A 15,899-nucleotide genomic window follows, 5' to 3' on the forward strand; every position below is an offset into this window, starting at 1 on the left:
CAGCCCCGCCCGCCCCGCCCCGCTCCCCTCCCTCCGGGGCTTTCGGGGAGCGGCGCCGCCCGCGGAGCCCGCACCGGTGCAGAGGCCAGGGCCCCGGCAGCCCTCCCGGGAGGGGACCCAGGGAGGCGGGGGCCCCCCCGCCGTGCGCGGCGGCGCACAGGGAGGGACGGACTCTTTGACGCGGCGGAGGGATCGCGGGGGGGGCCGGCTGTCGCGCCGCCATCTTTGGTCCAGTGCGGCGGCAGCGGCGGCGGCGGTGGTGAAGCAGGAGGAGGAGCCCCCGGCGCTGGCACCCAGGCCCGACCATGGATGAAGAATACGATGTGATCGTGCTGGGCACCGGCCTCACCGTAAGTGCGGCCCCGGGCGCCCCGAGCCCCGCATCGCCCCATCCATCCTCCCCGCAGTGCTGCCGCCCCCGACCCATCCTGTCACTGCCATCAGCGGCGCTGCCCGCCCCGGCTAGCTTTCTGGTCCCCGAAAAAAACAGCCCCGTGCCCATCCCCGCGATGTCGCCTCTACCCACTGCCGTGGCTCCGTCTCTAAGAAATGGCCCCCGTTTTTCCTGCCCCTAAAACTCGCCGGGCCCCGACAGCCGGCCCCTTCTGCTCTCCCCATCCCAGCCTACGCCCCGACTCGACCCTATACTCCCCAGAGCCCCCGCCCTATACCCCCCACTCAGCCCTATACCCCCCTGAGCCCCTCGCCCCGACACCGGCCCGTTCAGCATCCTCTCTCATCTTGCGCTAATCCTGATGAGGATGAAATATAAGGACCTTGGTCAGGGGCCCTCGGCCAGGGTGGACCCTCATCTTGCCTTCTCGGCTTTTTAGGGGGCCTGGGGACCCAGGGAATGTTCCAGAAAGAGCAGTTGTGGGGGCAGTGGCCACATTCCCGCTACTCCTTCTATCCCCCCCCCCTCCAGTTTCCCATGGATACCTCAGGCTGACTAGTGTCGGCAGCCTTTGTCTTTGGGTTAGTGACAGTGACAGTGAATGGTGGGGTGTTTATCTCCCCCCTTCCCTCAAACCCCGTTGGGCTGCTCCTCAGAGAGACATTTCCCTCGGTGGTGGCGCAGGAGCCGCTGCCCTGGGGGGAAGACTCCAGGTCAGGGGCCACTCAGAGGACCCAGCAGCCCAGGGTGGGGTCTGCGATTCCTGGATCTTGCTAAGCCTTTCTTCCCTTCCCTTCCCTTCCGGGGGTCCATCCAGCTGGGTCTCCCCTGTGGCTCATTGTATCTCACCTGTCTTTTCTTGCAGCTCTGGGTAGAGAGCTGGTGTAGCTAGATGCCTCTCTCGGTGTGGGAGTTGCTGAATAGCTCATCCGTGTGCCTGCTGGCTCCCCTCTCCTGCTCTGCTCCCATTATTTCTTTCTCTCTCTGCCCTGCAAGGTTATAAAGGAGACTGTGGTCAGCTCAAACCATTGCCCCCTCATTTTAGGCCACTCGGCCAGCAGGGGGTGGTGGTGGTGGTGGTGGTGGTGGTGGTGGTGATGGTGATGGTGGTGGTGGTGGTGATGGTGAAAGGAGCTGTCCATTGGTGTGGAGTCTTTCTAGCTTTGCCGTCCTCTCCCATTTGGGGTGGGGAACCAGTAAGGGCTGCTGGTGGGAATGGGGGCAGGTGGGAGTGCAGCCAATGCCATCCCTTGTGCAGGAATGCATCCTGTCAGGCATCATGTCTGTGAATGGGAAGAAGGTGCTGCATATGGACCGGAACCCCTACTATGGGGGCGAGAGCTCCTCCATCACACCCCTGGAGGAGGTGAGGCCGCCGAGCCCGGGCCCATCCCTTGCTACCCTCTTGCTTAGAGTGCTGCGGCGGCTCCTTAGGGTTTCTGGGCAGGAGGGGCGGGGGCGGGAGGGGTGGTCTTAGAGGTGCCTCTCTTTCTCTCCTCCCTGCTTACAGCTGTATAAGCGTTTTCAGTTGCTGGAGGGGCCACCGGAGTCGATGGGCCGGGGCCGAGACTGGAATGTTGATCTGATCCCCAAATTCCTCATGGCCAATGGTGAGGGAGACGCAGGACGTATTGCGGGGGTGTGTGTGTGTGTGACTGGGACAACCAGAGAGGGCTCAGGCTCCAAAGGAGGGGCAGCTAGAGCTGTTGAGGGAGCCATGTTGATACTGTTGCCTTTCCTTCCGCACCCTGCAGGGCAGCTGGTAAAGATGTTACTATACACAGAAGTGACTCGCTACTTGGACTTCAAGGTGGTGGAAGGCAGCTTCGTCTACAAGGGGGGCAAGATCTACAAAGTGCCGTCCACTGAGACCGAAGCCTTGGCTTCCAGTGAGTACGGGTCCCCTGAGCCAGGGGATCTTGGGGGTGGGGGCAGCCATCCAGAACAGGGCGTCCACCACCCAAGGTCACATTCCAGAAGTCCCTTGCTCTGTCTTTTCTCTCCCGCCCTGGGCTGACCCTCACACTGATTGCCAGGAGGGAAGTCCGTGTACACGGGGGATGTGGAGGGCGGACTCCATGAAAGACTTTAGCCTTTTAAAAAAATGTCGGAGAGAGATAGAAATAGCAATGATGAGAGAGAATCGTAATCATGGATTGGCTGCCTCCTGCACACGCCACCCCCCACCCCGAACAGGAGATCAAGCCCTGACCGGGAATCGAACCACGACCTCCTGGTTCACAGGTACATGCTCAGCCACACCGAGCCACACTGGCTGGGCAGAATTCAGCTTTTGTTAGGGGCTGCACCTGAACAGCGAAACATCCTCCAGTGTCAGAGCCAGGAGGGCCCTCACAGCCTTTCCAGATGGGAAACTGAGGCTGAGAAGGGCAGAGGGGTTCCTCGAAGGACACATGGCAGTGAGCAAGATAACTTAGCCGGGAGCTACGGACCCTGCTTCCTTGGCCTGCCTGGCGGGGAGGAGAGCTTTATGTTCTGTGATGTGAAGGCTTTTCTCGCATCATCTCTGCAGATCTGATGGGGATGTTTGAGAAAAGGCGCTTCCGCAAGTTCCTGGTGTTTGTGGCAAACTTTGATGAGAACGACCCCAAGACCTTTGAGGGCGTCGACCCCCAGAGCACCAGCATGCGCGAAGTCTACCGGAAGTTTGACTTGGGCCAGGACGTCATTGACTTCACTGGCCACGCCCTGGCGCTCTACCGCACCGATGAGTGAGGGGAAGCTGTCATGGCGCCCTGCACCGCACCTGGCCTGAGCCTTGCTCCCCACCCCTGCCTACTGCTCCTTCGGTCCAGTGTGCACATCTCCCGTCCTCAGCCTCACCCTCACCTGTTGGCTTTTCCATTCCTTCCCCGTGTTTAACCCCTAAGTTTCCCCAGGCCAATGAGGGCGGGGGATGCTAGCCTGGTGCCTGGGTGGGGGTGAGCTGGGGGTTCTATTGAGTCTCTTCTTCTGACCTTGTGCCCCTTCCCCCCAGCTACTTGGACCAGCCTTGTCTCGAGACCATCAACCGCATCAAGTTGTACAGCGAGTCCCTGGCCCGGTATGGCAAGAGCCCATATTTATACCCACTCTATGGCCTTGGAGAGCTGCCTCAGGGCTTTGCAAGGTGAGACCACAGCTTCTTTCAGTTGGCAGTATTGAACAGGACTAAGGCTAAGAATGGGAATGGCCCTTGAGCATTTTCCTGGCATCCTGTACTCTGCCCTCTTGGGCTTCACTTACTTTGCATCTTCCTTGGGTGCCAGGGTGCCAGGGTGCCGCAGCAATGTGTTGAAGTGCAGAGTGGAAGGGGCAGGCCCCTGCAGATGGGGCTTGCTCGGCTCCTGCCCGTCAGGTGGTGGGAGGACTGGGCCGAGGTCCTTGGAACCTTGAGTCAGGGCTTGCTCAGAGCCTTTAGACTTGTTCCTCAGACCACTTCCGTGGGAGCTATGGCCCCATGCCACCCTTAACACTAGCCGTTTACAGGGTATTCTGGGTGGGTCCTCACTATGACTCTCTTCACCATAGATTGAGTGCCATCTATGGGGGGACATATATGCTGAACAAACCTGTGGATGACATCATCATGGAGAATGGCAAGGTGGTGGGTGTGAAGTCTGAGGGAGAGGTAAGCTTCCCTGTGGCGCAGTCATGATGGCGTGGGCGGAATCTGTTCTTCTCCTTAGAGGTTCTCTTCCCAGTGACCCTGGCTCTGCGGGGTCTGCTGCTGCTCAGCTCTGGGGGCCTTGGGTTGGGCACTGGAGCGCCAGGAGTCTACATAGCCATCCCTGTTGGCAAGAGGTATCTCTCCAGGCCCATGTGCCGTGCCAGTGGTCTGGGGAGTATTCCTGATCAGTGTCAGCAAAGGGGGTCGCCCAGCTCGGCATCGCGGGCGTACTTCCCTGAGACGCAGGATGAAGCTGTTTGCTACATACAGGAGGGGCAGTGGCTACATAGGAGCTGCCAGCCCTAGCCGTGGGCCCATCTCCATGACCACCGAGGGGAGTGTCGGGTAGGGACAAGGCCTTTTGGTGCTTTCACAGGTGGCCCGATGCAAGCAGCTGATCTGTGACCCCAGCTACATTCCAGACCGTGTGCGGAAGGCTGGCCAGGTTATCCGAATCATCTGCATCCTCAGCCACCCCATCAAGAACACCAACGATGCCAACTCCTGCCAAATCATCATCCCCCAGAACCAGGTCAACAGGAAGTCAGGTGGGCGAAGCTCCACGTGACTTCCTCCAGGGTGTTGTCTTTGGGGTGACTCTGCCTGATCCCTCCACGGAAGAATAGAGACCCGCATCACAGTCCTCATGACCTGGGGCCCTAGGGACCAGGGGGCTTGGACTCTCCCCCTTCGTGAAGGTGGCAGCTTGGATGCTGCCTGCCGTGTGGAGCTGGGGAGGGTCAGGCGGGCCCAAAGTGAGCCAACCCCCAAGAGCCCTTTGCGTGCTCACGTTAATGGAGCGTTTCCTGCGGACAGACATCTACGTGTGCATGATCTCCTACGCACACAACGTGGCTGCTCAGGGCAAGTACATCGCCATCGCCAGCACCACGGTGGAGACCTCGGAGCCCGAAAAGGAGGTTGAGCCGGCCCTGGAGCTACTGGAGCCCATTGACCAGAAGTGAGGGGCTGGGGCGGGGAGGACACGGAGCCGAGGAGCTGGGGGGCTAGGGGATGGGTACCGTGGAGGGCAGGGCTGTTGGTGAGACCTGTCCCCTCCCCTCCATCTGCCCGTCAGGTTTGTGGCCATCAGTGACTTGTACGAGCCCATCGACGATGGTTCTGAGAGCCAGGTGAGCAGCCTGTCCTGGCCCCAGCCCCTGGCTGCTTGCCCAGGGCCCCTACCCAACTCACCCTGGGCCCCGGCTCTGGCTGTTTTCAGGTGTTCTGTTCCTGCTCCTATGACGCCACCACACACTTTGAGACAACCTGCAACGACATCAAAGACATCTACAAGCGTATGGCAGGCTCCGCCTTTGACTTTGAGAACATGAAGCGCAAACAGAACGATGTCTTTGGAGAAGCTGACCAGTGATTGCTGACCCTCCCCCGGCCCCAGATGCCCCTCCCCTGTTCTCCTCCAGGGCTCGGGAGACGGGCATGGCTGGGCACCCCCCTCCCCCTTCCCCCCGTTTCCAGCATCCTCTGCTTCCCCCACTACATTCCTGTCACCCACCTCATTGATTCACTGACCAAATCCTTAATCTTAGTGATGGTTTGGGAGATGGGCGGGGGGGTGGCTAGCATCCTCTTTCTTGGCCCTTCCTTATCCTGGGAAAAGAGGGTTCCTCTCCTTGTCTGTGTTTCTTCCTCCGACCCCGAATTCTTCTGTTCCGTCCGGGAAGAACACGGAGGGAAAGCTGACTTCTGCCCCCACTGCTCTTACTCCCACTGTAGTGGCCTTTGGAGATCCCCCTGCCTCCCCCCACCACCTCTTGTGTGTTGGAGAGAAGGGGCCCTCCCAGCACAAAGCTTCATCCCTCCCCTCCCTTCCCCTCCCCGTTAATTTATTCTAATTTATTAACTTCCGCCTCCCCTGTCTGAGAAGAGAGTTCTGGCCCCGCCTTGCAGTCCTGGGGCGGCCTCGGGCTGTGGAGCAGCCCCGGCTCCCTGGGCGGCCTGGGATGGGGAAGGGCTTGGGCGTGGCCCCGTTGGAGGGTGACGTGCTGTTTTTGTTTGTGTCTTTGTATTTGTGTCCTTTGTTCCCGAGAGAAATGTGAGCAAAGCAGAAGGAGGTGGGAAAACGGATCTAGACCCCCAGTGTGCCCTGCCCCCACCCTTTCCCTTAGTGGTGGGAAACCCCTATCTTTCAAAGTGAATGTGTGCCCTTCCCCAACCTCTAGTGTATTTCACAGGAAACAAAACCTCCCAATAAAACTGTGTGGAAACCTGAGCCCAGGTCTTCAGCGTCATTTCCCCCAAACTGGGCACTTGGGCACCGGGTAGGGCCTCGGCTTTCCTGGGTGGCATGCGGTCCCCGTGAGTTTGGGACTCTGGCTGAGGGTGGCTCCAGATGGCTACAAACAGGTCGCTGTCTTCATCAGGGAATGAAACAGCTCCTGGACGGATGGCACCTGCGCAGAGGAAACGGGTCACAGAAACCTGGGGGTCAATGTGAAAGGACCTGGGAAGGGGTCTGGCCTGAGGCAGGGTTGAAGCAGAGGAGCAGGGTCCTTGCCTCCCAGTCAAGAAAGAGGAGGCAGACGGGACCCAGGTCTAGGGAAATGGGGGATTGGGGTCCAGTCTTGGGTGCCTGTCGAACAGGTGGAAGCAGGGGAAATGGGTTGCCTGGGCAGCAAGGGGGAGTCGCCTTGGGCCAGATCATCAGAGAAGTGGGGTTCTCAGAGGGCTGGGGGTGGTGCTGAGCCTTGGGATAAACAGGAGGAAGTAGGACCGGGAAACCCAGCCTTGGGCCTGGGGTTCACGTCGAGGAACGGACTGGGAACCGACTGGGAACCGACTGGGAACCGACTGGGAACCTAGGGAGTGTGCGCGGGGGTGGGCCTCCGGGGGTCACGTGGTGGGGTGGCTGGCGCTGCTGCTCTGGGCGTGGCGGGGCGCCCGTGCGTTCTGTGTTGGGCGACGTCACAGCGCGCAGGCGTCTGCTGATTGCCAGGCAGCCGGAGGCTTTGCCAGGCGACTGTCGCTGTCTTCGCTGCTGCCGCTGCCACAATGGCTCAGTACAAGGGCGCCGCGAGCGAGGCGGGCCGCGCCATGCACCTGATGAAAAAGCGGGAGAAGCAGCGGGAGCAGATGGAGCAGATGAAGCAGCGGATCACCGAGGTGCGGGCTGGGCGGGGCCGCCACAGAGCATGCGCGCTACGCACTGCCCCCCGGCTCCCTGAGGCCCCTGGCGAACCCGGGAGGGAGACCCTTGCTTGCTGACCTCCGGCAAGGGTTAGAAGCTCATCTGTATAGTGCGCCCAGAAAGCTGAGCCGACCTTGCTTGTGACAAGCCTCCAACAGGCAGTGGTTCATATTGGTCACATTGGGGAGCCCCTCGCAGGCACAGAGCATCCTGGCTCTGGCTCCTGTGCCCTGACAGTTAGGTCTGTGCCCTGAGCCAATGGATCCCAGGAAGGGCAGGCCCTGCAGGTCCAGGCCAACCCACCAGAGCCCTTTGCCCTGCAACCTTTGTCCAACTGATGCTGGGGTGCTAGCAGGTGCCAAAGGCCTTCAGGAGTGGGGTGTCAGGAAGGAGGAGTTGTTCTCCCCCCCCCCCGCCCCTTGGGCCTTTGCAGTAGACTCTTCCTTTGGAATTCAGGACATGAGGGGCAAGCAGGCTCCTACCTATGTACCATGGAAGCCGGGCCCAAGCAAAAACCCTTATGCTGAGGCCTCTGTTCATATGCCACTCAGTGCTGACTCTGGCCAGCCAGAGGTACAGCATCTGGAGCTAAGAGGGAGCCATATTGCTCAGTGAGGGACTAGGTCTCTTGGCCACTCCTCACTCTCCTGTCACCCCTTGACTTGGGTCTCCAGAGCTTCTTCTTAAAAGCTGGGTATTGCCCGGGCAGTGTAGCTCAGTGGTTGAGCATCGACCTATGAACCAGGAGGTCACGGTTCCATTCACGGTCAGGGCACATTCCAGGTTGCTTGATCCCTAGTGTGGGGAGTGTAGGAGGCAGCCAATCAATGATTCTCTCTCATCACTGATGTTTCTCTATTTCTACCCTGAAATCATTTATATATATATATATATATATATATATATATATATATATATATATTAAAGCTGGGTATAGCCCTGGCTGGTGTGGCTCAGTTGGTTTGAGCATTGCCCTGTACACCAAAAGGTGGGGGGTTCGATTCCTGGACAGGGCACATACCTAGATTGAGGGTTTGATTCCTGGTCGGGGCACATGCAGCAGGCAACTAATCCATGTTTCTCTCTCTCTTTCCCTCCCTCTCTCTAAAATTAAAAAAAAAGGGCCGAAACCGGTTTGGCTCAGTGGTAGAGCGTCGGTCTGTGGACTGAAAGGTCCCGGGTTCGATTCCGGTCAAGGGCATGTACCTTGGTTGCGGGCACATCCCCGGTAGGGGGTGTGCAAGAGGCAGCTGATCGGTGATTCTCTCTCATCGATGTTTCTAACTCTCTATCCCTCTCCCTTCCTCTCTGTAAAAATATCAATAAAATATATTTTAAAATAAAATTAAATTTAAAAAAGGCAGGTAGAACCCATGGATCTAGGGTGCTGAGGGAACTCTGGTACCCAAAGGGAGGTCTGGAGGGGCCAGAGCAGCTCAGAGGTCACAGGAAAACAAGCCCATGTAGCTCCCTCAGCACTGAGAGAGCCCCTCGCAGCCCTGTGGAAAGTTCCATCCACTGGGGAGTGGGGACATGTTTCTGCCAAGGTCACGCTATAGGCCAGGAGCAGATCTGGGGCTGGAACGCAGACCCAGGTCCCCACTTCCACCATGGTGTGGTGGGCGGTCCTCACTGCCGCTCTCCCTCCCTTACAGGAGAACATCATGAAATCCAACATTGACAAGAAGTTCTCTGCGCACTACGATGCGGTGGAGGCAGAGCTCAAGTCTAGTACCGTGGGTAAGCAACACATGCCTGTCACCCTCTCCTGGACCCAAAACCGTTGTTTTACTGGCTCTGGGTGGCCGATCCTTAATCCCGTGTCTCCTGGCCTCGCAGGACTGGTGACCCTGAATGACATGAAGGCCAAGCAGGAGGCACTGGTGAAGGAACGCGAGAAGCAGCTGGCCAAGAAGGAGCAGTCAAAGGAGCTGCAGCTGTGAGTCCTCTGTGCTGGCAGCCCCCCGCCAAGGTGTAGCTAGTGCACATGTGTCAAACACAAGGCCCGCGGGCCAAATCCGTCCCGCCAGGCCTTACAATGTGGCCCGCACCGCGCTGTCATCACTGCACTCCGCTGCGTTTCCATCACAATGACAGTTTATGACTGTTCAGTAAACCATTCGGCCCGCGATTTAGGCTGGATTTTAGATTTTGGCCCCTTCTCTGATTGAGTTCGACACCCCTAAGCTAGTGCATGGAATTGGATCATGCTGGCCCCTGCCTCTTGAACAGGGACCCTTGTGTCCTAATCAGAGCACTGCCCATGAACTTGAAGTGACCCAGGGCAGTAGGACTCCTCAGGGTCTGTACCCCATGGGCCTACCCTGAGCCCATAAGTGGCTCTGGTCCATAGAGGGGGCCTCGGGTGAGGATGTGGTGATGATGGCTATCCATGCCTCGCAGGAAGCTGGAGAAGCTGCGAGAGAAGGAGCGCAAGAAGGAGGCCAAGAGGAAGATCTCCAGCCTGTCTTTCACCCTGGAGGAAGAGGAGGAATTGGAGGAAGAGGAGGAAGAGGAGACCCTGGATGAGGAGGAGTTGGAAAGAGAAGGTGAGGGCAGGCTAGGGGCACCACTCTGTCCCAGGTTTCTAGCTCGAGAGCAGTGGTCGGCAAATTCATTAGTCAACAGAGTGGCAAACGGAGCCACAGTTTGCCGACCACTGCTCTCGAGTGAAGCAGCACATCCATCACCCAGCCTCCATTGCCCGCTGTGTTTATGGTCCTGAACTTTACATGTCAGGGCAGGAGAGAAAGAGCCAAGTCTGCACTGTGTATAGAGCCCTAGCTTGCTTGGTTCAGTGGATAGAGCGTCAACTTGCGGACTGAAGGGTCCCAGGTTCAATTCCAATCAAGGGCACATGCCCGGGTTATAGGCCTGAGAGAGGCAGCTGATCAGTGATTCTCATCATTGATGTTTCTCTCTCTTTCCCTCTCCCTTCTTCTCGGAAATCAATTTTAAAAATATTTTTTATTTATTTTATTGTTTTTTTTTAATATATATTTCATTGATTTTTTTTTACAGAGAGGAAAAGAGAGGGCTAGAGAGAAACATCGATGAGAGAGAAACATCGACCAGCTGCCTCTTGCACACCCACTACTGGGAATGTGCCTGAAACCAAGGTACATGCCCTTGACTGGAATCAAACCCGGGACCTTTCAGTCCACAGACCGACTCTCTATCCGCTGAGCCAAACCGGTTTCTGCAGAACCACCATTTTAGTTCATGTACCAGTTGGGGAGTCGAATAAGTCCCAGTGTTCGGGACCTTGGCAAGGCTGGCCTTCCCTTCCCTTCTCCCAGTTGGCTGTGAATGGGAAAATAGAATATCATGCACTTTGGGGGCTGTTGTGAGGATTAAATGAGACAGCAGATATGTGGCTGTGGGACCTGGCCAGGTAGCTCAGTTGGTTAGAGTGACATCTCAATACACCAAGCTTGTGGGCTCAATGCCCTATCAGGGCACATACAGGAATCAACCAATGGCCCAGCTGGCATGGCTCAGTGGTTGAGTGTCGACCTATGATCCAGGAGGTCACACTTTGATTGCTGGTCAGGGCACATGCCCAGGTTTCGGGCTCGATCATCAATGTGGGGCGTGCAGGAGGCAGTCGATCCGTGATTCTCTCTCATCATTGATGTTTCTGTCTCTCCCTTCCTCTCTGAAATCAATAAAAATCTATTTTTATTTTTTTAAATATATTTTATTGATTTTGTGCAGAGAGGAAGGGAGAGAGAGAGAGAGTTAGAAACATCGATGAGAGAGAGTCATTGATCAGCTGCCTCCTGCACACCCCTTACTGGGGATATGCCCGCAACCAAGGTACATGCCCTTGACCGGAATCGAACCCGGGACCTTTCAGTCCCCAAGCCGACGCTCTATCTATTAAGCTAAACCGGTTTCGGCAAAATATATTTTTAAAAAGAATCAACTAATGAATGCATAAATAAGTGGAACAAATCAATGTTTCTCTCTCTTTCTCTCTTTTTCCCTCTCCCTTCATCTCTCTCATTTTCTCAAAAAATCAATAAAAAAGAAAAGATGTGTGGCTCAGTGGATAGAGCGTCGGCCTGCAGACTGAAGGGTCCCAGGTTCGATTCCGGTCAAGGGCATGTGCATGGGTTGCAGGCACATCCCCAGTAGGGGGTGTGCAGGAGGCAGCTGATCCATGTCTCCCTCTCATCGATGTTTCTAGCATTTTATCCCTCTCTCTTCCTTTCTGTAAAAACTCAATAAAATATAGTTTAAAAATATAATAAAATAAAATAAAGATGTGTGACTGTGATGAGCGCAGCTCCTGGAACAGAGAGGGCCCTCACTCAAGCACCCACTCCTCTGGGTGCCCCACCCACCCAATGCAATGGAGCCTTTGCTCCCTCAGACACTGGCCCAAATGCCATCAGGTCACAGCTGATGGAACAAGAACACAGTACATGTATATGTGCATGTGCATGTGTGTGCATGTGCATGTGGAACCTGTAGACCCAGTGCAGGCTGCTGTGCCTGGGAGCAGAGGGCAATGGGTCCCAGCCAGAGTAGTCCAGGAAGACTCCAAGGAGGTGGCGTTTGAGCTGGGGCCCGAGCGACAAAGAGCCAGGACCCATCGTGCAGCTGACCTCTGTGTTTACTTTCTGCCTCCAGAGATCCCCACAAAGAAGAGGAAATTGGGGAAGAACCCAGATGTGGACACAAGCTTTTTGCCTGACCGCGACCGCGAGGTACATGCAGCCTGACCCCAGCCCTGGCCCTGACCTTGGCAGAGGCTTTTGCTCAGGGAACAGGGCCTTGCATGCTCTCTGAGCATCCCGGGGCATCCTCCCTGTATCCCTTTCCTCTCCCAGGAGGAGGAGAATCGGCTCCGGGAAGAGCTTCGGCAAGAGTGGGAAGCCAAGCAGGAGAAGATCAAGAGTGAGTGCTCATGCTTAAACTGGTTTGGCTCAGTGGATAGAGCATCAGCCCAGGAACTGAAGGATTGTGGGGTCATTTCCAGTTAAAGGCATGTACTTCAGTTCAGGCTCAATCCCCAGCCCCTAGCCCCGGTGAGGGCGCATGTGGGAGGCAACCAATCGATGTGTCTCTCTCACATTGATGTTTCCCTCTGTGCCTCTCCCCCTCCCTTGCACTCTCTAAAAATCAATGGAAAATATCCTCAGTTGAGGATTAACAAACAGAGTGAGTGCTCACCGAGTGGGACCTGGGGTGCTGAGCCAGTGAGAGGCCTGGGCTGGAGGCTAAGCCCCAGGGAGCTTGCAGGGGCTGGAAACTCATGGTTCTGGAGACTAAGTGGCAATTCTGCTTTGTAGGTGAGGAAATTGAAATCACCTTCAGTTACTGGGATGGCTCTGGGCACCGGCGGACAGTCAAGGTGGGCAGTGTGGGGCCTGTGCGCCTCAGACTCAGTGAGGAGGAGCTACAATCCTGGTTTTGGACCCTGCAGGGTCCTTCCTGTGGGGGCCCCTGGGTATCCTGGGGGGAGCAGGGAAGAGGGCCTGGCCGCCTGTGATCCCATCTCTGGGGTCCCATCTTTCCCTTCCAACTCTCTGGCTCGGACCTCATGCAGATGAAAAAAGGCAACACTATGCAGCAGTTCCTGCAGAAGGCGCTTGAGATCCTACGCAAAGACTTCAGTGAGCTCAGGTAGGGTGTATGTGCAGGTGTGAGCACGTGTGGACATGTGTATGTGTGTGCATGTGTGCACATGTATGTGCATGTGGAACCTGCTATCCCAGCTCTGGTACCAGAAGCCCCAAGTGGTGTCTGCTGCATGTGGCTCACCTGGATGACTGCCCCCTGTGTACAAAAGTGGCATGCGGCACTGACTGTGCTACTGAAAAGAGGGTCAGGATTCTTTTTATATACAATATATACTAGAGGTCCGGTGCACGGATTTGTGCACCAGTGGGGTCCCTCGGTGTGGCCTGCAGGGATCGGGCCAAAACCAGCAGTCCAAGGCTGCCTGCCCTTCCTGCCTGTGGCTCTTGCCTGGCGCTCACCAGCCCTGCGTTTGGTGCCCCTCCGTCAGCTGAGCAGTGCTCTTGTGTGGGAGTGCACTGATCACCAGGGGACAGCTCCTGTGTTGAGCATCTACCCCCTGATGGTCAGTATACGTCATAACAACCTGTTGTTTGGAGGTTCAGTCTTTACTGAGGTCAGTCTCTTAAGCTTTTATATATATAGATATTTAAAATTTTTAATTTATTTTGAATATATTTTAATTGATTTTAAAGAGGAAGGGAGAGGGAGAGAGAAACATCAGTGATGAGAAAGAATCATTGATCAGCTGCCTCCTGCACCCCCCCCTCACTGGGGATGGAGCCCACAACGTGGGCATGTGCCCTGACTAGGAATTGAACCGTGACTTCTTGGTTCCTAGGTCAACACTCAACCACTGAGCCACACTGCCCAGGCAGAATTCTTTTTCCATCCCTTTCACCACACATAGCTTAAGTGGGAGCATGGGCCTTTGCTCTTTAGCCCAGATGTGGGGAATGAATAGTGGGTACTACTCCTGGGCTCACCAAACCTAGTAGCCGGCCTCCAAGCAGTCAGGATTGCGTCCCAGCTCCAGCATTGGTCTCCTTGGCTGCTGCTGCTTCATCCATCATGCTCTCCTGCCTTTCTCCTCAGGTCAGCAGGGGTGGAGCAGCTCATGTACATCAAGGAGGACCTCATCATACCCCACGTGAGTCCCTTCTCTTCCCACAGCCCTGGCATGGGGAGGGTTGGCGGGCATCGGCCTGCCTGGGGGCTTCGTAGGACAGTCTGCTCTGCTCTGGGCTTTGGCTCGGGCTGGGGAGCGCAGTGTGGATAGCTGTGCCTGCATCCAGCCTGCACGTGGGAGAGGCTGGGGTCATCAGCCACGTCTTTCCTGTCCTTGGCTCCTAGCACCACAGCTTCTACGATTTCATCGTCACCAAGGCCCGAGGGAAGAGTGGTGAGTGCACCCGGCCCAGCCCCTTACCTTCCCCAGCAACTCGCCCGAACATCTCAGGGCAGCAGCCTGAAGGAGGGCTGGCTGCTTCTCCCCGTAGGCCCGCTCTTCAACTTCGATGTTCACGATGATGTGCGGCTGCTCAGCGATGCCACTGTGGAGAAGGATGAGGTACAGGGATGCAGGGGCGCTAGGTCAGGGGAGAGAGGAGCAGTGGATGGAAGAGAAGTAGAGAAGACAGGCCCTGGGGAGTATCACGCTAAGTGAAACAAGCCAGTCGGAGAAAGACAAGTATCACATGATCTCACTCATATGTGGAATCTAATGTACAAAATAAACTGATGAATGGAGTGGATCCAGAGACATGGAAGCATAGAACATACTTCAGAATATCGGAGGGCAGGTGGGGGAGGGTGGGTGGGTGGAAAGAGATCAGCCAAAGAACTGTGTGCATATATGAATGACCCATGGACACACACAACAGGGTGGTGAAGGCCTGGGGCGGGGGGTGGGGTGGGCTAGAAGGGGTCAGTGGGGAAAAAATAGGGGCTATATGTAATACTTTCAATAATAAAGATTAGAGCCGAAACTAGTTTGGCTCAGTGGAAAGCGTCGACTGCGGACTGAAAGGTCCCAGGTTCGATTCCGGTCAAGGGCATGTACCTTGGTTGCGGGCACATCCCCAGTGGGGGAGGTGTAAGAGGCAGCTGATCGATGATTCTCTCATCAATGTTTCTAACTCTCTCTTCCTCTGTGTAAAAAATCAATAAAATATATTTAAAAAATAATAAAGATGAGAGAGAGAGAGAGAGAGAGAGAGAGAGAGAGAGAGAGAAAGAGAGAGAGAGAAGAGAGAAGAGAGAAGTAAGGTCCCTGGGTGACCCTGAGCACAAGGCCTGGCTGGCCCTTCTCCCTTCCTCAGTCACATGCGGGCAAGGTGGTGCTGAGGAGCTGGTACGAGAAAAACAAGCACATCTTCCCCGCCAGCCGCTGGGAGCCCTACGACCCCGAGAAGAAGTGGGACAAATACACAGTAAGAAGGCCCCGCCCAGGTGGCCTGGTGCTGGGCTGGCCAGTGGGAGCTGGGGCTGGGCGCTGGCCTGCTGGGGTAGGGTGCCCTGTCCTGCTAGGGGCCCCCGCGATAGGCCAGCCCGCCCCACTCAGCTCGGCTTCCCTTCTCTGTCCCTTTGTCCCCACACCAGATCCGGTGAATGCAGAGATGGAGCAGGCTTGTTCCCCCAATCCCCTCCAGTCTCCAGAAGCCCAGCTCCCCCATCCTGTGACGTCACCGATCATCCCCTGCCCCTGATGCTGTCAGTTACTGCTTTTTTCTGTGCAATAAAGAAGTTGTGCCCAGCCGGTATGGCTCAGTGGTTGAACGTCGACCTATGAACCAGGAGGTCACAATTCCATCCCTGGTCAGGGCACGTACCCGGGTTGTGGACTCCATCCCTAGTGTGAGGCATGCAGGGAGCAGCCAATCAGTGATTCTCTCTCATCATTGGTGTTTCTATCTCTCTCTCCTCCTCCCCTTCCTCTCTGAAATCAATAAAAAAAATATTTAAAAAAAGAAAAAGAAAGAAAGAAATGCACATGTTAGAGTCAGAGCACCTATGTTGTGTTTTATTTAAAAAACACATTTTTTTTTTTTTTGCCCAGGCCGGTGTGGCTCAGTGGATATAGCATTGGCCTCCAGACTGAAGGGTCATGAGTTCGATTCTGGTCAAGGGCACATGCCTTGGTTGCAGGCCCTGGTTGC

The 15,899-nt window shown here is 56.1% G+C and overlaps 2 protein-coding genes across 3 annotated transcripts; both read left to right on the forward strand.

Moving 5' to 3' along the window:
- Positions 1–194: 194 nt before the first annotated feature.
- GDI1 (GDP dissociation inhibitor 1) lies at positions 195–6,297 on the forward strand. 2 transcript variants are annotated; one of them, XM_036415701.1, is made up of 11 exons: positions 195–350; positions 1,653–1,760; positions 1,905–2,004; positions 2,149–2,283; positions 2,928–3,126; positions 3,393–3,524; positions 3,926–4,025; positions 4,441–4,612; positions 4,881–5,025; positions 5,143–5,197; positions 5,287–6,297. In XM_036415701.1, exons 1-11 carry the CDS (start codon positions 306–308, stop codon positions 5,437–5,439), a joined length of 1,344 nt encoding a protein of 447 aa, XP_036271594.1. In that variant the 5' UTR covers positions 195–305; the 3' UTR covers positions 5,440–6,297. The 2 variants fall into 2 exon arrangements, with proteins under 2 accessions (XP_036271594.1, XP_036271595.1); XM_036415702.1 differs by lacking the exon at positions 1,905–2,004.
- Positions 6,298–6,980: 683 nt separating this feature from the next.
- FAM50A (family with sequence similarity 50 member A) lies at positions 6,981–15,498 on the forward strand. The gene is made up of 13 exons (XM_036415714.2): positions 6,981–7,187; positions 8,868–8,952; positions 9,052–9,151; positions 9,616–9,761; positions 11,851–11,927; positions 12,051–12,117; positions 12,513–12,574; positions 12,770–12,846; positions 13,837–13,891; positions 14,095–14,143; positions 14,241–14,311; positions 15,063–15,173; positions 15,343–15,498. Exons 1-13 carry the CDS (start codon positions 7,077–7,079, stop codon positions 15,349–15,351), a joined length of 1,020 nt encoding a protein of 339 aa, XP_036271607.1. The 5' UTR covers positions 6,981–7,076; the 3' UTR covers positions 15,352–15,498.
- The last annotated feature ends 401 nt before the right edge of the window (positions 15,499–15,899 follow it).

Source organism: Pipistrellus kuhlii, unplaced genomic scaffold, assembly GCF_014108245.1.
Source record: "Pipistrellus kuhlii isolate mPipKuh1 unplaced genomic scaffold, mPipKuh1.p scaffold_m20_p_51, whole genome shotgun sequence".
Lineage (NCBI taxonomy): Eukaryota > Metazoa > Chordata > Mammalia > Chiroptera > Vespertilionidae > Pipistrellus > Pipistrellus kuhlii.